Source organism: Gaeumannomyces tritici, assembly GCF_000145635.1.
Source record: "Gaeumannomyces tritici R3-111a-1 unplaced genomic scaffold supercont2.3, whole genome shotgun sequence".
Taxonomy (NCBI): Eukaryota; Fungi; Ascomycota; class Sordariomycetes; order Magnaporthales; family Magnaporthaceae; genus Gaeumannomyces; species Gaeumannomyces tritici.
This window is the reverse complement of record NW_008804547.1, coordinates 1,576,052-1,597,370: the sequence shown is the minus strand read 5'-3', so window position 1 is coordinate 1,597,370 and position 21,319 is coordinate 1,576,052. Positions and strand designations below refer to the sequence as shown.

General features: G+C 60.7%; 8 protein-coding genes across 9 annotated transcripts in view; 4 read left to right on the top strand and 4 right to left on the bottom strand.

The window, feature by feature from the left end:
• Nucleotides 1–817, top strand: part of GGTG_05649 (hypothetical protein) — a gene marked incomplete at its 5' end in the record, with an annotated part of 1,686 nt that extends 869 nt beyond the window's left edge. The window contains one exon of the mRNA XM_009223454.1: nt 110–817. Coding sequence (XP_009221718.1) covers nt 110–683 — 574 coding nt within the window. The 3' untranslated portion in view covers nt 684–817. The remainder of the gene's footprint in view (nt 1–109) is intronic.
• A 38-nt stretch (nt 818–855) lies between these two features.
• GGTG_05648 (hypothetical protein) lies at nt 856–4,206 on the bottom strand (the record flags this gene model as incomplete). The annotated part of the gene is made up of 3 exons (XM_009223453.1): nt 856–3,106; nt 3,180–3,931; nt 4,003–4,206. The coding sequence occupies 3 exons, from the start codon at nt 4,204–4,206 to the stop codon at nt 856–858; spliced, it is 3,207 nt and encodes a 1,068-aa protein (XP_009221717.1).
• Nucleotides 4,207–5,070: 864 nt separating this feature from the next.
• On the top strand, nt 5,071–6,398 carry GGTG_05647 (hypothetical protein). Its single transcript, XM_009223452.1, has 3 exons — nt 5,071–5,271; nt 5,352–5,888; nt 5,962–6,398. Exons 1-3 carry the CDS (start codon nt 5,203–5,205, stop codon nt 6,337–6,339), a joined length of 984 nt encoding a protein of 327 aa, XP_009221716.1. The 5' UTR covers nt 5,071–5,202; the 3' UTR covers nt 6,340–6,398.
• A 214-nt stretch (nt 6,399–6,612) lies between these two features.
• GGTG_05646 lies at nt 6,613–11,949 on the top strand (the record flags this gene model as incomplete). Of its 2 annotated transcripts, XM_009223451.1 has the most annotated exons (5): nt 7,066–7,118; nt 7,272–7,494; nt 7,606–9,006; nt 9,077–9,837; nt 9,974–11,949. In XM_009223451.1, the coding sequence occupies 4 exons, from the start codon at nt 7,066–7,068 to the stop codon at nt 9,731–9,733; spliced, it is 2,334 nt and encodes a 777-aa protein (XP_009221715.1). In that variant the 3' UTR covers nt 9,734–9,837; nt 9,974–11,949. The 2 variants fall into 2 exon arrangements, with proteins under 2 accessions (XP_009221714.1, XP_009221715.1); XM_009223450.1 differs by having other exon boundaries at nt 6,613–7,180; nt 7,272–9,006; nt 9,077–9,700; nt 9,815–11,949.
• Nucleotides 10,100–12,156, bottom strand: GGTG_05645 (hypothetical protein; the record flags this gene model as incomplete). Its single annotated transcript, XM_009223449.1, has 3 exons — nt 11,763–12,156; nt 11,125–11,666; nt 10,100–11,037 (listed from the first exon to the last, which is right to left on the bottom strand). The coding sequence occupies exons 1-3, from the start codon at nt 11,834–11,836 to the stop codon at nt 10,100–10,102; spliced, it is 1,554 nt and encodes a 517-aa protein (XP_009221713.1). The 5' UTR covers nt 11,837–12,156.
• A 627-nt stretch (nt 12,157–12,783) lies between these two features.
• Nucleotides 12,784–14,322, bottom strand: GGTG_05644 (2-dehydropantoate 2-reductase). The gene is made up of 4 exons (XM_009223448.1): nt 14,172–14,322; nt 13,942–14,093; nt 13,644–13,846; nt 12,784–13,551 (listed from the first exon to the last, which is right to left on the bottom strand). The coding sequence occupies exons 1-4, from the start codon at nt 14,213–14,215 to the stop codon at nt 12,967–12,969; spliced, it is 984 nt and encodes a 327-aa protein (XP_009221712.1). The 5' UTR covers nt 14,216–14,322; the 3' UTR covers nt 12,784–12,966.
• GGTG_05643 (hypothetical protein) lies at nt 14,263–17,092 on the bottom strand. The gene has a single exon (XM_009223447.1). The coding sequence runs from the start codon at nt 16,405–16,407 to the stop codon at nt 14,485–14,487; it is 1,923 nt and encodes a 640-aa protein (XP_009221711.1). The 5' UTR covers nt 16,408–17,092; the 3' UTR covers nt 14,263–14,484.
• Nucleotides 17,093–18,872: 1,780 nt separating this feature from the next.
• GGTG_05642 (3-hydroxyphenylacetate 6 hydroxylase) lies at nt 18,873–21,202 on the top strand. The gene is made up of 2 exons (XM_009223446.1): nt 18,873–20,444; nt 20,535–21,202. The coding sequence occupies exons 1-2, from the start codon at nt 19,145–19,147 to the stop codon at nt 20,870–20,872; spliced, it is 1,638 nt and encodes a 545-aa protein (XP_009221710.1). The 5' UTR covers nt 18,873–19,144; the 3' UTR covers nt 20,873–21,202.
• The last annotated feature ends 117 nt before the right edge of the window (nt 21,203–21,319 follow it).

Sequence of the window (21,319 nt, the reverse complement as noted above, 5' to 3'; positions counted from 1 at the left end):
CGGCGGCGGCGGACCCGGGCCGCGCCTGCGCCCGCTGCCGGCGCGGCGAGGGCCCGTCGCCCGACTGCGTCGTGCTGGAGGGGGCTGGGAATGGCACGGGGCCCTGCAGCAACTGCGTCTACGACGGAGTAGCGCCGCTGTGTGATGCGGGCCGCGGCGTGATGCTGCCGCCGCCGCTCCCAGCACCGCCAGCACCAGCACCACCAACCCAAACCCCCAATGCTAGTAGCGGCGGCAGCGGCGGGCGTAGCTACTCTCCCGAGACGCGCATAATATCCGCCGAGCTGAGCGGCAAGGCGATAAAAGAAGACCTGGAGGCCGTGTGGAAGGTCATAGCCGAGGTCATGGAGCGGCGGCCGCGGGTGATCGAGGAGGGGACCACGGCCGCCGCCGCCGACCAGCTGCTGCGCGTCGAGGGCCACAGCGACAGGGGGAGGAACCCGGCGGCGCGGGCCCGCATGGTCGAGGACGCCGCCCTGCTAGTCGTGCGGGCGGCCGACGAGTGGGGCCACATCGTGAAGGAGCGCGGGCCGGTGAGCTCGAATGCGGACGACAAGGACGTTCCGAAACTGGTCGAGCGGTCAAAGAGGATCAAGGAGGCGGCTGCCAAGGTGGCTAGGGCCGCGGGCGGGCTGGCAGAAAGGATGGAGGCAGGGTGTGTTGGACCAAAGAGTTGCGGTTAGAGGCGAAAGGAGGACACTGAGCAGATTCAAAGAGCGGATTTCTGGAAGAATTGAACTAAAGGGTTGTATAATAAACTTGATCATCTCGGAGTGATATATACATGGCTGGATGGGAACGAGAGGGAAGGAAACACCTGAATGAAAAAAAGAAAAGGATGAGCACTAAAGCACCTCATTCCAACTTCTTTACCGCCGCCCACTCCCTCGCCCTCCAGCTCTCAACACACTTGCGCATCAATCCTGCCCCAATGACGTCGAACCGACCCGCGACGGCGGCGCTCCGACGCTCCGTCTTCTCCGTCTCGAACGCGAGCCCCCTGCGGCCCGGCCTGTCGTTGTCGTACTTGTCCGCGAAGAAGTCGAGCAGCTTGAGCGTCGGGTTTCGCGCCGGGTCCTCGCCCCTCTCGGCCGCCGCCCGCAGCCGCGCCACCCACTCGCGCTGCCCGACCTCCTCGAACGCGAGGCCGGCGGCCCGCAGCGCCGGCAGCGGCTCCGCGGTCCAGTCAAAGGTGCGCGGGTTGAGGACGTGGTAGACAACGTGGCCCGGGTCCTCGACCACCTCGGCCTCGTCCGCAGCGGCGACCACCCCGCTGAGCTCGGCGACGGCGCGGGCGCACACGTCGACGGGGATCCAGCTGGGGCGCTCGTCCAGGCGCGGCAGGCAGCCCATGGTCTCGGCGGCCTGGATCATGAGCGGGATGGCCTCGGTGGCGTTCCACCTGCCCTCGCGCGAGTCGCCGACGACCTGGCCGGTGCGCAGCACGCGCGGGGGGACGGTGGCAGCGGCAGCGGCAGGGGGCCAGGCCTCCTCTGCGGCGCGCCGGACCACGTGCTCGGCCACCCACTTGGAGCGCGCGTAGCCCATGCCCTGCGCGTGGCGCGGGTCCGCCACGAAGGACTCGGCCACGCGCGCCGGCAGCGGCGTGCCGGCCGCGGCCGAGACGGACGACACGAAGGAGAAGCGGGCGGGCTGCGGGAAGGGGACCGACAGCGCCAGGCGGAGCAGGTTGCGCACGCCGGCGATGTGCACGGGCGCGAAGGAGCGCACGCCGAGGTTGAAGTTGACGGCCCACGCGACGTGGAGGATCGAGGTGACGGACGCGCGCAGCCTGGCGTAGACGTCGGCGCCCAGGCCCAGGTCCGCCTCGCGGGACAGGTCGGCCGGCAGCGCCACCACCTTTGCCGCCTGGGCCGGGGTGAGGGCGCCGCCCAGGCCGCGGTCCGAGAGCGAGCCGAAGACGCGCGAGGCGGCGGCGGCCGGGTCCGGGGCGCGCACGAGGCAGTAGACGTGCCCGACGTGGGGCATGGCGAGCAGTTGCGAGAGCATGTGCGCGCCCAGCGAGCCCGTGGCGCCCGTCAGCAGCACAACGTCGCCGTCGGGGGTCTGGTCGCCGGGGACGAAGGGCTCGAACTGGCCGTACTCGTGCACCAGCTCGCGCATCACGGCCGCGGCCTCCTCCTCTGGCGTCAGCGGTGATGTCGCGGCGGGGGACGACGACTCTGGCCTCACGAGGGACGTGAGGTGCTTGGTCAGTTGCCGCACTGAAGGGTGCTCGAACATGGCGTTCTGGCCCAGCACCGCCCCGCCGAGATCCAGCTGCCGCATCATGTGTCCCCTTGCCATGATGGCCTGGAGGCTGTCCATGCCGGCGTTGAAAAAGTCCGTATCCGGTCCAATGTCCTTCAGCCCGAGCCGCTCGTGGATCAGGTTGAGGAGGTACGGCTCCCAGTCGTCGGCACCCATGCGCCTCTTTCCGCTGACAGCAATCTGGGCCACCGACGGACCACCCTCGAACCTGACGTACAGAGCGTCGATGAGGCTCGCAAAGCGCTTGTACGACGCCGCGCGGATGATTGTGCCCTTGTCGGTGCGTGGGTATTCCGTATCGACACCCAAAACTTGCACCATATCGCGGTCGATCTGGCTGAACTTCTCCGCGCCCTCGTTTGCGCTCTGGATGGTGGGCCAGATGGCATCCAGGTACTGCTCGTCGGTCCACTCCCTCGGCACGTTCTCGCTCCTGACCACAATCAGTCCAGGGAACGCGCGGCCGGCCCCAAAGACGACGCAGTCCTGCACCCGCTCGTCGAGGCGAATGCGGTTCTCCATCGGTACCGGAAGCACCTTCTCGCCGTTGACCAGCGTCAGGCGGTCGTCCAGCCGCCCCACGTGCTTCCATACATCCTCCATGGTTGGGTGCTTTTCGAACGTGTCGCGGGTCCTGTACGAGTTGGGCGCCGGCGTGTCGCAGTTGGACATGACCTTTGATGGCAGGCCGTCCAGCACCACGAGCTCGTACATGCCCTCGCCTATCGCCTCCATCACCAGGTAAGGCTTGGCCGTGGGCAGCGGTCGCAGCCAGTTCCATGTCTTGTCGGTTGCCAGATCACGCGACGACATCATGAGCTGACCCATCTCCGTCCTGGAGGAAGTTGTTAGCGGGCGAGCCCCAGCTTCTCTTGTAAGTGGCAGAATGTTGGATCAAGGGTACGTACTGTCCATAGTGTGCTATTAAGGGCACTCCATTGTCAACCAACAGATCCCCCAGGTCGTCAGGGCACCCGCTACCAGCAAAGACGACAACTTTGCACCTGGCCAGGGCGCGGATACCCTCCTCAGTCTCGGCAAGGATCTTGAGCACGTAAGGAACACAGTTGAATGACTGTGGATCAATTGCTCGCATCGCCTCGAGCATGTTGGCGTTAGTGATGGGTATGGCGGCATTGTAGAGGGCCGTCCGCCTGCCCGCGACGATGCCCCTGAAGGTGGTCGAGAGGCCGCTGTTGTGGAAGAGCGGTAGCGTCACAAACGCGCGCATGCCGCTGCCGATCTGGTAGTTGCTCAGGCATGCCCGATGGGTTTGGAAGATGGGCTTGGGAAGGCCCGTACTCCCAGAGGAGTGAACGATGAAGGCGCAAACGCCGGACTGGTCCTCAAACTCGGTTTGCTTCTCAAACCGTGGCGTGGTTGAGGGAAGGCCATAGATAGCCTTGGGCACGACATCGAACGTCTCCAGCTCGCGGCCCGTGCCGCGAACGCTCCGAACGGTGTCTGCATATTTAGAGGTCGTAACGATCCGGAAGCATTCACATTTGTCTAGGAGCGAGACGTAGGCCTCGGTATGTAAGCGAGTTGACAAAAACAGGACAGCAAAGCCCATGCGCGTCAGGGCCAAGATTGTGATGGCGTAATCGAGGTCGGAATGACCAAGTAGTGCCACCACCTCGCTTTTTGCGCTCTTGCGTTCCTAGAAGCCACAGAGTTGTTAGTCGAGGCAGGAGGATCATCGGGCAAGGGTTAACGTGCAAGGCGACGCACCTTGGGCACCAGACCCTGCCTGGTCAGTTCTTTGGCAGCCTCGTCCGCGAACGTGTCAAGATCGCGCGCGGTGTACTCGACCCATTCTGCACACCTAACGGCCGAGTTGGGATAGGTAATCAGGGGCGCATCTGAGATAGTAGATGCCCGCTCCCTAATCAGATCATCCACGCAGCTGAGGTGAGTCGTGCTGGTATGCGCCATGGTCTTGTTTGACCCATTGGCCGCGCTGGGTAGCGCGGATACCTCATGTCCACCGTTTGGTGCTGCATTCAGTGATGTATCGTCTTCTCCCTGCACTTCGATATGTGTATATGAAACCCCGTTGGTCTTGCCATGAGGATGCAGCCCGTTTTCCGCGGGGGCTGGTGCTATGAGAGTGCCCGGCATGATGAAAGTACGTGTCGAGAAACGTCAAGCAAACCTGTCAAGAAGACGATCTAAAACTCAGCCTTTGAGTTTTGGGGCTTGGTGTGGACTGTCGCAGGTTCTGGACGATACGATGCAAAAGGATGAAGGCAGAACCGTCAAGTACACAACGTCGGAAGCCAATTCTTTGCAAAACCACCCATTTGTACAAGACCGACTATCCCATACAATCTGGCCGCAGCCCAAGCGCCCGGCAACCTGTGGCCTAATTCGGCGTGGGATAGATGCTCCGGATCTCGGTATGCAATATCAATCGGGCCGGGGCCGAAGAAAGCTTCTCCAGTCCGCGGGTTGATCGTCACACTGGTCATGTTGCATCAAGATTGCGGTGGGACTCGGATGTCTGCAACAATAGTCGTCGTCGGAAAAGCTGACGGGATTTGGGCCGGAAAAGAAATTGATCCATGTCAACTGGGTTCGATGGCGTTTAATCCCAACGATGCGGGGATCTAATCCCGGGCACGGCTGCCCGACTCGCGGTGTGGGGAGATTGCCCTGCAAGTCCACACGAGACAATGATGCTCTGACGGATTCGGTCGAGGGCCGGTCCGAGCTGTGGTGTAGCCGTAAGGGCCTGTCTTGGGCCGGCTTGCCCAAGTTTTCTAACCGTCAGGTGCCGGTCAGAACTCGCCCAAGAAAGGGACCAAAAACGCTCCCAGTTAGCATCATATGTCCCGCGATAACCCGCCCCTTGTTCTCGCTTTCAAGAGATTTGACTTGACAGATTGATAGCCCAGGAATAATTGCATCACTCGAGCAGCACCAGGAATCATGTCGTCAGGGCGCAAAGTCAAGCTGAACAGTGGCCATGAGATGCCCCTCATCGGGCTTGGCACTTGGGTAAGTTTCTCATTCGGTCGCTGTTTGATGCCTTTTCAGGTCCGTTGTTCGAATGCTGAGGGGAAGATGTTCTCTTGTAGCAATCCAAACCAAATGAGGTCACGAAAGCTGTCGAACACGCGCTCCGCCATGGATACCGGCACATTGATGCCGCGGCGTGTTATGGCAACGAGTTCGAGGTGGGCGAGGGAATCCGCGCGTCCGGGGTGCCTCGCTCCGACATCTTCATCACCTCGAAGCTGTGGAACACCTTTCACCGGCCCGAGGACGTCGAGGACGCGCTGAACCAAACCCTAAATGATCTCGGCACCGACTACCTAGACCTGTACCTTATCCACTGGCCCGTGTCGTTCAAGAGGCCAGCCAACCCGCGGGAGCTCTTCCCCTTGAAAGAGAATGGTGAGGCCGACGTCATCGACGTGCCAGACTCGGAAACATGGGCCGTGATGGAGCAACTCGTGGAGAAAGGCAAGATCCGAGCCATTGGCGTCAGCAACTTCACGCGGCAGCGGATCGAGAGGCTGTTGGAGACTGCCAAGATCAAGCCGGCCGTGAACCAGATCGAAGCACACCCATATCTGCAGCAGCCGGAACTGCTGAAGTGGTCCAAGGAACAGGTAGGTTGGCTTCAGGCCACCCATGGCGAATGGAACACAGCCCAAGCTAACTGCCGTCGTCGCGTCGCGTCAGGGAATCGTCGTGCAGGCCTACAGTCCGTCGGGCAACAACATATACGACAAGCCCAAGCCGATTGACGACCCGATGGTGATTGAAGTGGCAAAGCAGGTGGGCCGGCAGCCGGCACAGGTGCTGATTCAGTGGGCAGCACAGCGCGGAACCGTGGTGCTGCCCAAGTCGGTCACGCCGTCGCGAATCGAGGAGAACTTTGTCGACTTTGAACTGCCGGCCGACGCAATGGCCAAGATCGACTCGCTGGAGAGGCACGCGCGCTACAACTTCCCGGCCAGGCTGGGTGTCAACATATTTGAGGAGGCCGATGAGAAGACGCTCAAGGACGCCGTCGAGGCGTTTGCGAAGCAAAACCTGGCCCAGAAGGCGAGCGCGTGATTGGGCAGCATAGTAGTACACAAGACCTAGGTGATCAGGGCAATAGATTTCTGCTGGGACGTATAGGACTTTTACGCGACGTGACCCGCGAGCGTGAAGTGGCTCCTGCTCAGAGCCCTGCCGCGCAAGTGGATGATGTAATCTCAATCTCGGGTTAGGGTAAAGCCAACCAGCGCCCCCACACCCGCCCCGGGCAACACGACTCGCGGCTCTGGAGTGCCGAACTTGTGCGGGGCCTCCCCACCGAACTTTTCCTAATGGCTGGGCGCTGTTGTGAGGGGAAGGTGGGCTCGAGTCGGTCCGGAGACAACCCCGACTCTCAACCAGACCTTGTAAGGGCCAGCCGGCCATCGCTGCCTCCACTCACGGACACGGATCAGGGACGGAATGGACTTCGGAAAAGCATACAAAGAGCTCAGGGCCTGGCGGATGGGCTGCGGGTCAGTAGAATCAATGGTCCCAGCTGTTGTCCATGTCCGCCTTTGCTGGCCCTACGACTCTTTTCCAGGCAAGCTCCCACTCGCCAACAACGGAGATTTCCTTCCCTCGGATAACACTGCTCTGTTGTCACACATGCCGACACATCCCCTGGCGCCGCTGTATTCGACCACGATTCTCCGCCATCACCCACCCTACTCGCAGCCAAGAGGATGAGCAACCACTCAGATGGCTCCGACTTCCTCGCCAGTGCTGATGCGGACCAGAGCACGGTAGTGGAGGGCGGAAATGGTCAGCGTCGCCCAAGTCCAAGCCTCGTGGACCCGCGCCCCACCAAAAGGGTGCGTTGGGGAGACGATAGTGCACGCACACGGGTCAGCCGTGCCTGTGACAGGTGCAAGACGTGGGTGCTCATTCATCTTGTCGACTGCCGCTCTTGCGCTCCTGATTTTGTCGCTGCCGCTCTTGCTAATATCGGCATGTGGCTCATGTAGACGAAAAACGAGGTGCTCAGGAAAGTTCCCCTGCAGCACATGTGCACAGGCAAAGCTTGACTGTCAGTTTACTGCTGCCTATCGCCGGGGACGCCTCCCTTCTATTGAGCCATCTGAGGAAACCACCGCTGCCGGGCTGCTGTACGATGAGTCCTCCATGGATCCCGATCATGGGTGTAGACAGAACTCAGGGATGGAGCAAGATACAGCTGTACCAAGTGGGGTTCCTGCTGGAGCTCAGGATGCTACGATCACGCCAAGTAGTCCTCGCGAGCCGGTCGGTGACGGCCCCACCACCACGGACCACGGCCGTGAGGGCGCTTCGGCCAGTAAGGGGCGCGGGACTTCCGGAGATGGGGAGACTCCCCGCCCCGACGTCACCTCCTCCCGCAACTCCCCGGAGCCGTCCCAAACAGACCAGCAGGGCCACTATGTCGGCCCATCATCTGGAGTCTCCTTCTTGCTGCGTTTGCAGCGGAAATTGCAGATGCAGATGCCCCTAGGGGCCTCGGACTCGTCCATCTTCACGTTTGGGGACATGCCCTTACCCGATACAGACCCGACCTTCGTCATCTTGCCACCCAAAAACGAGGCGGAGAGCATGGTACGGCGATATTTTGACTTTGCCCACGCCACGCAGCGCTTCTTGCACCGTCCCACAGTTGAGGAATGGCTGGCAGAGCTCTATGAAACCAACGGCGCGATGCGGGAGAGAGATACTGCTCGGTGTCGCACTGCGCTGCTATTCATGGTGTTTGCTCAGTCCATAAGCTTCCCTTCCTCGGCCAAGCTTTCAGCCCTAGCGCCGTCCGTAGCCGACATTGAGCGCGTGTCACACACGGAAGCTGCTGTATCCAGTGTTCGCTTCTTCTCTGCCGCCGAGCACCAGCTCACAGCCGAACGGGGTCGCATCCGTCTAACCAGCGTCCAGGCGCGTCTCGCGCAATGCTTGTATCTGCTAGCGCACTCCCGGCTGAACCACTGCTGGACTCTGTTCGGCACGACAGCTCACTTGGTCATCGCCCTGGGAATACATCGTAGGGCCCGCAGTGACTCATCGGCGCTGTTGTCACAGCCCACAGACCAGGTTGAATCCGAGTGCCGCAAGCGAACGTTCTGGTGCGCCTACAACCTCGACATATACCTCAGCTCGGTGCTTGGCAGGCCGCGCACATTCCACGACGAAGACATCGACCAGGAGCTCCCCGCCTGCGTTGACGACTCGCAGCTGTCAAGGAGGCGCAACCACCATGCACCAATGCCGGCGCCCAGGTACCACTCCATAATGACCGGTGCGGTGGCCCACCACAAGCTCTCTCGAATCCTGGCCGGAGTCTTGCGCGACCTGTATGGTATCAAGCCCCCATCCCGCTCCGAGAGACTGCGCCTCGCAGATAAGTACACGAAGCTACTTTTCGAGTGGCGCGGACAGGTGGCCTACCTGCTCGACACGGGGGGTGACTCTTCCATGTTTGTACCCATCGTACTGCGGCAGCGCGATGTCCTCAAGCTCGCCTTCTGGCATTCCCAGATCCTTGTGCATCGACCATTCCTCCTCGAAAACTTTGCCAGCCTAGCGAGTCACGGTAGCAGGCATAGGCAGAATAATGCTCAGCCCGCAATGAGGAGTGCCGAGGCCGAGGATAACGTTAGGTTATGTCTTGACGCTGCCACGAATATTGCCAGGTTGGTACACGATATAGACAGCGCCGACCAGCTGTACAGTACAATGTTTGTAAGTCATTGATATAGACCCGATTCGAATGTTATCCATGTCTGCGTGCTGACGCTGGGAATACGGACAGTTGATACCGTACTACGGGTTCTGCGCCGTCGTTGTTCTTTACGTCCACGCGATCCAGCAACGAAACTCCCCGCCGGAAACGTATCTGGCTGCGTTTAACGCGGCCACTGTTTGTCAAGACCATCTCGCATCCGTTGCCATCAGAGGCACCCTGACGGAGCGCTATGGTGTTGTGCTGCAGGAACTCCGAAACGAGGTGCTGAAGCACTGCCCCTATCTAGCTTCGGCAGCCGCCATGGGTCTACCAGACACGGTCGGACTGGCGAGCGGGATGAATGGGGCCCTATCCCCTGCCTCGAATGCCGCCCAGGAGATAACTCGCAATGGGACACTGCCTAATTCGGGACAGGCAACGGCGCGGCGTAGGCGCATGTCAGCCCCTTCGTATCCGGGACAGAGAGGAGGCACAGACATGCTACAGCCTGTGGCGAGGTTCGATAATAACGGCGTCGCGGGGCTTGATCTGTCGCTCAGCGGGGCCTCGGCGTTGAATTCCAATCTCCAGCAGCTCTTCCAAGCCCCCAACAGCGCACACCCCGTCAGCTTTCCCTCAGATGACAGCCCAGGTGGCAGTGGCAGCAGCCCCATGACCCTATTGACGGGGTGGGGTCAGTTCGAATCTCTGGTGAGTGTTTACCTTGCCGTCTGCTGGATTTAACACCATCTAGCCAGATTGAGTGTCACGTTCCCGTCTTGAGACGATGAAATGGTGAACTGATGGTGTTTCTCCCGCCCGCAGGTCACTGGCGGCATGATGGAAAGGTTTGATGCCTTCTTTGCAGATTCGGCAATCGAGAACTGGGATATGGCCCTGCACGGAGGTGTCGGGGCATAATCTTGATGGATCGTTTGGCTAAAGATGACCACTTTCATTATCGTACGGGCATGTGATACCCAGTATGAAGGAGCTTCTAAGAAGTTCCGGTTTCTTCTAGCTAAACAGTTCTCGGCCAAACAAAATCCCGACTATAGAAGCTCAGCCCCAACCCGTTTCGACCGCCATGCCCGGTTCAAGACAAGCCAATCAGACATTGCTCTTGCCATCAGCGGCGCGCTCGATGTGCGCGGTTGACTCTGTCTTATCGGGGTTAGCCGACTGTTCGGCAGCCGAAATATTCCGCTGCACAGGCGAGGGTGGCGTCTCGACGTTCTTCTCCAGCGGAGCGGCGACGACGTCACCAAAGCGGGCCGCAATCTCCTCCAGTCCGAGCTGGTTGGTCTCGGGCAGGAAGAAGAAGTAGCACAGGCCGGCAAAGACGTTGCAGGCGATGAAGACAAAGTAGAAGCGCCACGCGATCTCCTGGAAGGCGATGCTGGCGGCGAAGGACAGCCAGATGGCGGTGATGGCCTGGGAGAAGACGGAGAAGCCGACGCCGACGCCGCGCAGGTCGAGCGGGAAGATCTCGGCCACCAGCACCCACACGACGCTGTTGAAGAAGAAGGAGTAGGCGAAGGCGAAGAGGTAGATGAAGGCCACCCCCGCGCGGCTGCCGTCGGGGTTGCGGTCGTCGGGGAAGGCGGCCGACAGGCCCGTCAGGATGCACAGGATGGCCACGAGGCAGACCTCGCCCCCGATGACGGTCGGCCGGCGCGGCCAGTGGTCCGATATGGTGAAGACGGACACGGCCTGCGCCACCAGGGCCATGAAGCCGTACAGGGCCTGGATCAGCAGCACCTGCTGCCCCTTGTACCCGAGCGCGTCGTACATGAGCGTCTGGTAGTTCTGGATGATGTTTGAGCCCGAGAGCTTGGTCATGTTGACGATGAGGCAGCCCAGCAGCGTCCGCCGGATGTAGCGCCGCGTGAAGAGGACGCCCCACCGCGCCGCCTTTTTGCGGTTGGCCTCGATGGCGATCTGCTCGTACATCCGGGCGTACTCCTGCTCGATGAAGTCCTCGCCGCGGTGCTCGTGGAGGTAGTGCATCGTCTTTTTGGCGTCTTCGTATTGTTGTTTTTGCATCACTACCCCCTCCTGTGTGTCAGTGTTCCGTATCTACGATACAGTGCGGAAACAGCCCAGGTCACGTCAAATATGGAGGGTTGACTTACACCAGCGAGGAGAGTACGGAAGGAAAAACGTCATGATGGCCAGCAGCAATGCCGGCGGCGCCTGCGTTGCCAGCGGTATCCGCCACTGCAAGTCCCCAGTGGCGAACGAGCCGGCGTAGCCGATCCAGCCCGCGGCGAAGAAGCCGAGCGTGTTCATCAGGCCCTTGAGCCCGACCAGGAACGCCCTGTTCTCGGGCGGCGAGATCTCGGACAGGTACACGGGCGCGACGGGGTAGACCATGCCCGTGGAGAAGCCGCTGAGGGCGCGGCCCGCGATCATCATGGCCGGGCCCGCCGCGGCGGCCTGCACGACGGCGCCGACGACGGAGACGGCCGAGCCGATGAGGAGCGACCAGCGGCGCGAGCACGCGTCCATGGTCCAGCCCGACGCCGCGGACCCGACGGCCGACCCACCGTAGTAGGCCGACACGATGCCGCCCTGGATGGCCGCGTTCTTCATGGCGGCGCCGTACATGGCGCGCTTGAAGGTCGAGTGCGCGATGGTAGACGCGATGATGCCCGTGTCGAGGCCGTAGAGGAACCTGCGTGGGGGAAAAAAAAAGGCCCCCGTCAGAAAGGCACTGCCGGGATAGGGGATGGTAGGGATGCCTTCTCTGTGAAAAAGCCCTCAGACATACCCTGCCATGCTGATGGCCGTCGCGATCGTGATGGACCGGACCGAGTTGCCCAAGTGGCCTCGTTTGTCCCCCATTGTGATACTCAGGGGCTTTGGCCCAAGGAAAAAAATAAAATTCTCCTGTCTGTCCTAATCTCAATCTTTGTAGACGACCTAATCTTACTAGAATTCTCTGGCACGGGGCCCGGTTCGTACAGAGAGCTTTCTCGATAGTATCTCAGCGTGCGGGCATGGTGTTTTGGGAGCCGCGAGAAGTTTGGCGGTCGACCTTTGCCTTCTTCTTAACCGCACAGACAAGGCCGTCACTGAGGTGCGCCCTCTCGCATACTCTCGTCGTCCCCTCAGACTCTCGACTTGACCCCTGCCTCGAGCATCCGGGGAAAGTGGATTTTCCGCCTGGGGTAAGTCCCCCTCCCCCACAATTGCAAGGATCTCCAGGGTGTTCGGAAAAGCCTGCCAGCCACCGACTCGAGGGCAAGGGGGCTCGGAGGAGCGGCCAGTGCGAGCGAATGTGGAGCTATGTGGGAATCTCCTCCGTCGTGGCGGAAGGTGGTTCGACTGGAGAGGCCGTCGAGGAAGCCCACTCGCGTTCCCTTTCCTCACCTCGAGCCTTCAGACGGGGCGGCGGCTTACTACCCCACAAGGCCTGTTGGGCTTAGTCTGTCGGCAGAGGGCAGGCAAATCTTGTGGGAGCAATCCAATTCGCCATTGGTCTGCAGGGGCGCCCACACGTGTGCGTGCCTGTCCCTCCGCATCGTGTGGGGGTGGCCGGCCGCGGTCCCACTCAGGCAGGAACTTGGAGAATCCTGGCACAAACCAAAGAGGGGAGTAGAATGTGGGGGGTACGGAGACAAGCTGAATGAGGGCGGTGCCGACCATTCCCGAGGTTCCAGCTTCTCGCCCATGCCGTAGCATCCAGGCGGGGCTGCCCTGGCCTTCTCTCCGCTGACAGAGCCGACGGGTGTAGCCAGCGCTTCAGTCACGGGAGCTGTGTCAGAAGAGCAGGCACCAGGCAGAGGTCATCAGGCTTCGGTGGGATGTCGAAAATGAGAAAGAGGTCGCCAAGGGTAAATAGGAATTCGGGTTGTAGAAGGAATATGCCTTTCCATCTTCCAAGGTACGTGAGATATAATCTATGTGGCAATTTATCATCTATAACGTGCAACCCTCCCTTGAGCTAGTCCATCCAAATCATTCACAGCGTTTCAAGCCTTCTCAACCGCCTTGATCAGTCGAAGATTGACCCCGGTAATGACGGTGTAAATGGTCTCGAGTGTGGGGATGCTGACGCCCAGCTCTCTCCCCTTGCGCACTGGGTAGCCGAGGATGATCTCGACCTCCATGGGGCGGCCGTGCTTTGCGTCCTCGTACATGCTGCTGTAGATTGGCGGCATGGCCAGGATCTTGCCCATGAGCCGGTCGATGAGCTGCTCCTTGTCCAGCGGCACGCCCAGCGCCAGCGCCACGTCGATGGCCTCGCCCATGAGCCGGCGCGTCATGGGCGTCGCGCCGGGAGAGCTGCCCAGCCAGGCGTGCGTGTCCAGCATAGTCAGCGTAGTGAGCGAGTTCCACGCCACGTTCCAGACCACCTTCTCCCACCGCTGCACCTGGACGTTGGGCACCACCTGGAACACGGTCCCGCCCGTCCGCAGCAGGCCCGCGAACTCGTCCAGCCGCGCCTGCTCCCGCTCTGGCGCGGCCGATGCGTTGGGGAACAGGCCCACCTGCATGTCCTCGGACTTTGTGTGCGTGATGAAGCCCGGCGTGTGCTGTCGGGCGCCCACCCATGTCTTTGGGGGAGGAGGTTGTTAGCATGGCTGAGTCGCTCGAGAGCGAAGGCTACAGAATGGTAGCCTGGGCAAGCGTCAGTAATAGTACTCACCACGCATGAAATGATAGTGGTGGAAGGGAACGCGTTCCTGAACGGCTCCTCGTTGCCCACTCCATTCTGGATGATCACAATGGTCGTCCTATTCTCGTCCACGGCGGGCGCGAGGCGAGCGGGGACCTCGCCCTGGCCGATCGCCTTGTTTGCGCAGACTATGTAGTCGAACTTGGCGCTGGCCTCGGCAGGGGTCCGAAGAACTGCGATTGATGGGCAAAGAAATAGGGGTCAACCACAACGCGATAGAATGGCAAGGTAGTGGTCGATGGTGCGACTGGATCGCTTTTCAACATACCCTTATAAGGCTTGACGGCTAGTCCGTTTCCGTGATTCTCGCTGTTGATGCAAAGGCCGTTGGCACTGACGGCTTCGTAGTTTGATCTCGCGACCACGGTCAACCTCACGTTGGGGTTGCGACTCAAGATGAAGGCGTAGAAGGAGCCGATACTGTCGGCAGCCAAATGAGAAAGCAAAATCGTCAGCCAATTGCCTCAGGGAGATGGTAGGGAGCTGTCCGTCACTCACGCTCCGAGCCCATAGAGCATCACATCAAGTTGTTTGGATGCCATGGCGACAGATGTGCGTACCCCTGAATTGGTCCAGCAGATATTTGCGAGCTCTCTCTACCTTTTGAAGAAATGCGATTACGCCTAGCCACCCCTCTCGCAAGTTGGGGTTTATAGCAAACCCTTGGTGGGGTAAATCGGAACTCTTGACCCCCACTCGAAGGGTGTCATGACACGAACAGGCTCGACGTGGGGTTGAGCAGAGGACATGTGTTTGATGGAAGCGCAACTACCAAAATACAAAGCAGCCAAACGACCCCCAAATTCCTCTTCTAGCTGCTGGGGAGTTTCCCGTTGGCCCGCCAGTACACATTGTAGTTGAAGCCGTGGGCGTCGTAAAAGGCCCCCAGCTGCACCTTCTTGCCCCCCGACGTGGCCTCAAAGTCCAGGTCGCCAGTCTTCTTGACCGAGGCTAGGTCCAGGCCGGGCACGCCGCTCAGGGCGGTGTCGCCGTACTTGCCGCTGAGGACGGCCGGGCCGTACGCGACGGCGACGAGCCCCATGTCGTCGTTGGCCGCGATGGTGTACAGCCTCATCGGCAGCCGCACCACCACCTTGTCGCCGGCCTGCCAGTCCCGCGTTATGGATGCGTAGGTCCCGGGCGCCGTGCTGACGCCCTGCACCGCCTGCCCGTTGACCGTGATGACGGCCTGGCCCGCGACCCAGGACGGCACGCGCACCGCCAGCGTCCACCGGCCCCCTCCCGCGCCCGAGACGTCGAGCGTGGTGGTGTCGGACTTGGGGAAGGTCGTGGTCTGCGTCACCACGACGCCGCCCTTTTGCGTCCACTTCACCGACGAGCTGATGAATAGGTTCACGTACAGGGTGGCGTCGTCCCGGCCGCGAAAGTAGATGCTGTCCATGAGCTTCGTGTTGGTCTCGATGCCCGTGCCCTGGCAGCACCAGAACGAGTCGTAGTCGGTGCTGTACGTGCCGCCGCCCCACGCCGGGCCGACGCCGCGGCGCCCTCCCGGGTTCAGGGGCGTGAAGTAGGTGACGTGGCCGTGGGCGCTGCGCGGGTCCTGCTGGCCCAGCATGTGGTTGAGCAGCGCGCGCTCGTAAAAGTCAAAGTAGGCGGCCGCCGACGGGTCGGCCAGCCACAGCTCGCGCGTCAGCTTGAGCATGTTGTACGAGTTGCACGCCTCGGCCGTGTCCTTGGCGAGGTAGCCCGCGATGGCGTTTGGCGAGCGAAAGTGCTCCGACTGGCTGTTGCCTCCGATGGCGTACGTGTGCGCGGCCACGGTGAAGTTCCACGCCGCGCGCGCCACGGTCCGGTACCGCTCCTCCTTCGTGGCCTTGTACTCGCGCGCGGCGCCGATCCACTTGGGCACCTGTGTGTTGGCGTGCAGGCCGCTGAGGCGGTCCTGGCCCTGGGCGAGCGGGTCGAAGACGGCGGCGTGGTCGAAGCGGCGCGCGGTCTTGATCCAGCGCGCGTCGCCCGTCTGGTGGAACACGTCGGCCAGCACCTCGTTCATGCCGCCGAACTCGGTGCCGAGCATGTTCTGCATCTGCTGGTACGACAGCGCCGCCGTGCGCGTGTCGACCCAGCCCGCCATGCGCAGCAGCACGTCGCGCGCCTGCGTGCTGCCCATGACGCGCCAGACGTCGAGCAGGCCGGCCATGGTCTTGTGGATGGCGTAGTAGGGCACGTTGCCGTTGCTGAGCGTGCGCTGCTCGACCTTGTCGATCTCGGACTCGGGGAAGCCCGAGAGGTAGCCGGCCTTGAACCCGGCCGCGGCGTTGTTGTTCTGGCACTTTGCCAGCTCGGCGACGAAGTAGTTAGCGTGGTCGCGGCACGTGGCGTCGCCGAGCGTGGCGTAGCACTGCGCCCAGGCCGTCAGGAAGTGGCCCTGGAAGTGCGTGCGGAAGGGGAAGTCGGGCGCATCCCACCCTTTGTTGGACTGCGCGCCGTTGGTCGACACGCGGTGGTTGGCGCGGAAGTTGTACAGCAGGCGGTCGACGTTGACCGACTTGATGTAGGTCAGCGCCCGGTCCTGGTTCTCGCGGAACCTGCCCGAGCCGAGCGAGAGCTGGCTCAGGGGGAACGCAAGCGCCGAGTCGCCCGTGTCGGTAAAGACGGGAGGGACGTCGCGCGCGTGCACCGCGTGCTCGTGTCCCGGATGGGCAAGCGCGCCAGGGGCGAGCAGCAGGGCCGCCAGGACGCCCAGGGCTTTGGATGCATTGCAGCCGAGCATGATGGCCCAGTATGAAGAGACGGAGTTATCCCGAGAGAGTCTGTCTGGGGCGTGTCTTGTGCGCGCAGTCCCCTACTCTTCTTCGGCCCGGCCGCTGTCCTTGGACGCCCATTTTTATATCTGCCTGGCGCCAAGGTCGGTGCAGCGCATCATCGCTACTATGACTGTTTACCACCAAGCCCTAGCGGCGCCCTGAAGCCGAGCCATATCCAGGAATTGTTACGAACGACAGGGTCCTGGGGTCGTCAATTCCCCGCCGCCATCACGAGGTTGCAATATAGCTCGTCGCGGGCAGCGGCACCATTGGCGCGGCAAACACGCCGTTGCCACCTTGCCATCCAGACCAAGCAACCAAGCAACCCACCCCAGGAGGCCATAAAATTTCCGACTCGAGGGAAAAAGCGCGTGGCAAGCCGGGCTAGGCTAGTGAGATTATGTGCGCGGCTAATTGGTACGGCAGGGGATTTCGAATTCCGCCCCTGGGTCGGTCCTTGGATCGCCCCCGACCGAGAGATGATCGTCGTTGATGCGGGGGGAGAGAGTTCGCAGATCGCGTGGCTTTCTGGGGAACCGGCGACAGATACCTAATCCCTGCCTAGCGAACCCTTGGCGCTGGGACCTGGCACGGCTAGAGGGAAATGCGTTGGCTTGGGAGTTCACCCTCACGAACTCGTGTCTGACATTTGATGGTTGCATCCTCGAACAAAAATGTTCCTTCGTCAATAAAATAGGTAGACAAATACCCCCATTTGTGGGAAAACTCTCGAAGATTCCAGTAATTGTAGCGAGGATCAGAGAAGCCGGAATTCACTTAGACGGATCAATGGAAGTATCTCTGACACGCAGCCATAATCAACAATGGAACCAGCGCACCGCGGAGGCAATGGGGCCGTTTCTAGCTGCGACTAGACCAGTTGCCTGACCTTTATCAAGCAAGGACACACCGTGACAGCCTCCCGGGGTCGACTATTTCACGCACTAGCAGCCAAAAAAAAAAAAAAAGACGGCGCCAAGGTTGAACGGGCGACTGGTCAATTGAGCATATTCATAGGCCATCAACTAAGCATCGCGTCACATTAAACCAACAACTCCATCTTGGGTTTTCCAACGCACTAGGCACAAGTTAACCGGCAAGTGGTGGACAAAATTAAATTCACACCAAACGGATATCGTATTTTTGCCAACCTTTCCTGCCACAAACTTAGGTAATAAAAATTCAAAGAAAACAAGGGCAGAACAAGAGCTTTTGAATTACTATAGGAATTTTTCTCAGCCTTTTCCCATTTTATTTGGCGTCGTAAATCGTTGTTGAAAGCTGCGTGTTTTCCGATGTTGTCCTGATTTGGTAGTTTGGGTGTGAATTTAATTTTGTCCACCACTTGACCGGACCCACCACGTCAACGCGTGCACCGGCGATCCATGCGCCTACCGGAGCTAACAAGGGCTGAGCCCGAGCCCTGGCTGGTGGGAGGGCTGGGGAGGGAAAAGGGTCACCGGCAGGCCAGCGATGCGGGCCAATACGCTTGTTCCTACAAGTCACCTTGGAACTAGTGACGGCGCGCCAGAGGAAGTCGTCGGCACAGCGAATTTCTTTCGAGGCTTTGGGAAGACCTCCATCGACGCACAAAGGCAGACATCTAAAGAAAGGGCTGGAGGCGTGCCGGGACCAGCGCGGGAGGTGCCACATGGCCATAACTTTTACAAGGTAGCGGATGGACGACGGCTGCGAGGAAGGCCGGGTGTTTGGCGGAGCCAGGGTTGAGCCTGAGCCTAAACGCAGTGACATCGTCCACTTCAAAAAAAAAGGCAGAAGAAGGACAAGTGCTGCAAAAAAAGAAGAATTTTTTTTCCCGTCCGGAACATACCGTGACCCGAAGCTGGGCTAGGGGCTACGCCCAAAAAGAGGCGGACAAATCAGCAAGAGGACTACGAGGCGAGGACGCGACGACATTGTCACGCACCAAGCCAGATGGAAAGTGGCAGGCAAGCCAGCAATCGGCGGCGGGAGCGGAGCGCGCCGAAAGAGGGGCCCCGCCTGACTAGAAGATGCGGCGCCCGTCGGAGGTTGACGGTAACTGGATATAGTCACAGAGGAGGAGGCCAGAGTGGCAACGGTAGATATAAAGCGGAATCCCGATGCTGGCTCGCTGGCTGTGCTTTACCCCACAAGACATGCAACTGCCCGTGTCATGGTGAAGTTGGCGGCGAGATGATAGACAAACATGCCTCCCGAGCTGCAGCGCGTGCCCCACATAATGCAACGGCGTGACGGCACTGTCGGCATTACAAGGAGGAGAGATGGGGGCGCGAGCGCTCGGGAATGCACCTGGGAGGAAGCTCGGGCATCCGCGGGAGCGCGAGCGCCTGGCAAAACGCCCAATCATTGCAAGGCTTGTGCAAAAAAGGCTCAGCAGACCAGCCGCAGGTTGGTGGTGCCGCGACCTAGGCTGGTCTGGACACCCTTGGATGCTTTCGGATTTGCAGAAATAGCATGATGCCTCCAAGGGTGTGCTGCCACAATGATTCGTGCTCAGTCACTGGACGGACAAAGATAAAACGGGACGTCCCCAACCCCTTCATATCGTCCTCTGCACATGGCGATCCAGGCGACGAAAATTCGCGAGTCGGGATCTGAGAATCCCGCCAGTCTTTTGTCGCGCAAGAAGCACAGCACAGAAGAGCGGGGAGATCGTCACAAAGACGTCATCGACAGCTTCCAGACCACGCCCGCATTCCGATGGCAGTCGACCAAATAGCAACGGCGGTCGCTCGATTCGCCCTGGTGAACCCCCTTTTGGCCGCTTTCCTGGCCTTGGTCGCGACCTTTGTCCTCTATGTCGTGGCCAATGAGTTCGTCCGTGCCCAGGCACGCATCAAGGGACTGCCCGGCCCGCGCGGCCTGCCCCTGGTCGGCAACCTGTGGGACCTGCGCGGCGTCGACGCGGCCGAGAAGTACCGGGTCTGGGCCAAGCGCTTCGGCGATGTCTACCAGATCCAGCTAGGGAACGTGACGGTCGTCGTGGTCAACTCGGCGGCGGCGGCCCGCACCGTGTTCGGGCAGGGCTCGCAGGCGCTGGCGTCGCGGCCCGAGTTCTACACCTTCCACAAGGTGCTTTCCGACACGGCGGGCACCACCATCGGCACGGCGCCCTACTCGGAATCGCTCAAGCGCCGCCGCAGGGCCGCCGCCTCGGCCCTGAACCGGCCGTCGGTGGCGGGCTACACGGGGCACCTCGACGTGGAGACGCGCGACTTTGTTGCCGAGCTCGCCGAGGGCGGCGAGGGCGGCGAGGTCGCCGTCGACCCGATGCCCATGATCCAGCGCCTGTCACTGTCGCTGGCCGTCACCCTGAACTGGGGGGTGCGCGGCCCTTCGAGGCGCGACGGCCTGTTTGACGAGATCACGCACGTCGAGGAGGAGATCTCGCGGTTCCGGTCGACGACGAGCAACCTACAAGACTACATCCCGCTGCTGCGCCTCAACCCCTTCGCGGGCCACTCGGCGCGGGCGCGCGAGGTGCGCGACAGGCGGGACGCGTACCTCGGCGAGCTGGACGGGGCGCTGCTGGAGCGCATCGACGCCGGCACCAACGCTCCGTGCATCCAGGGCAACGTCATCCTCGAGGACCGGGCCGGGGAGAAGGACGACGCCACCCCACACAGGCTCTCCAAGGCGGAGCTGACGAGCATCAGCCTGACCATGCTCAGCGGCGGGCTGGACACCGTCACCACCACCGTGGCCTGGTTCGTCGCGCTGCTCGCGCATCGGCCCGACGTGCAGGAAAAGGCGTGGGTGGAGATACGGCGCCACTTGGAGCTGGCCGGGCAGACAGCAGACAGCAACCCAAGCCCGCTCTGCGACGCCGAAGACGACCAGCAGTGCCGGTACGTCGCCGCGTTGGTGCGCGAGAGTCTGCGGTACTTCACCGTCGTGCGCCTTTCGCTGCCTCGGGCATCCATCAGAGAGGTGGTGCACGAGGGAGTGGTGATGCCAAAGGGCACCGTGTTCTTCCTCAACGCGTGGGCGTGCAACATGGGTATGTCTTGAGCCTTTTATCTTGACTTCAACCTAGTGACCGGCCTACTTTCTTAGTTCAATGTGCTGACTTTGCCGGGGGCGTGCTCAGATCCGAATCTCTGGCCAGACCCTGAGGTTTTTAGGCCGGAGCGGTGGCTGGAGCAGCCCGACGCGCCGCTCTTCACGTACGGCGTGGGCTACCGCATGTGCGCGGGCTCTCTGCTGGCCAACAGGGAGCTGTACCTCCTGTACATGCGCTTGATTGCGAGCTTCACGCTCAAGCCAGCGACGAGCGGCAGCAACCCGGACCTCGAATGCCACCCCCTCCTTGGCAATTCGGATCCGGCGCTCTTGACCGCCATGCCGAGGCCGTCCCGGGTCTTCTTTGTCCCCCGCGACCGGAAACGTTTGGAGGTTGCGTTGGCGGAGGGTCAGAGGCGGGAGTAAAAAAGAAGAAGCAGAACTTTTTTTTCTTTTCTTTTGGCATGGTTGTGGATATTTCGGGCTCAACCCTTGGCGACGAGGCACTGCATGACATCATTGATGCCGGCTTTCGTCGTGCACGGCAATCACTGCCGGCTTGGTCGCGACTGTGAATGCCGCTAAAAAGCAAGCGCCCGCGACAAGAACGAGCCACCAACTGAAAAAAAAATCCGAGCTACAGAAAAGGGGCTTCCATTTCAAAGTCAATTAACACTACCAAAAAAAAGCAATAACTGTAATTTATATGCAAATCAATAGGCAGTCATTTTGCCTTCACTTTTTATTATTGGCGAAAAAATCAGTGCTGTTTTGGGCGTATTATGGTGCTTTGATATGTTGCAATTAAATTGATTGAGTTTGTTTTGATCTTTTTTTGCTATAGAGTTTGGGTGGGGAAAAGCATTTTGCGGT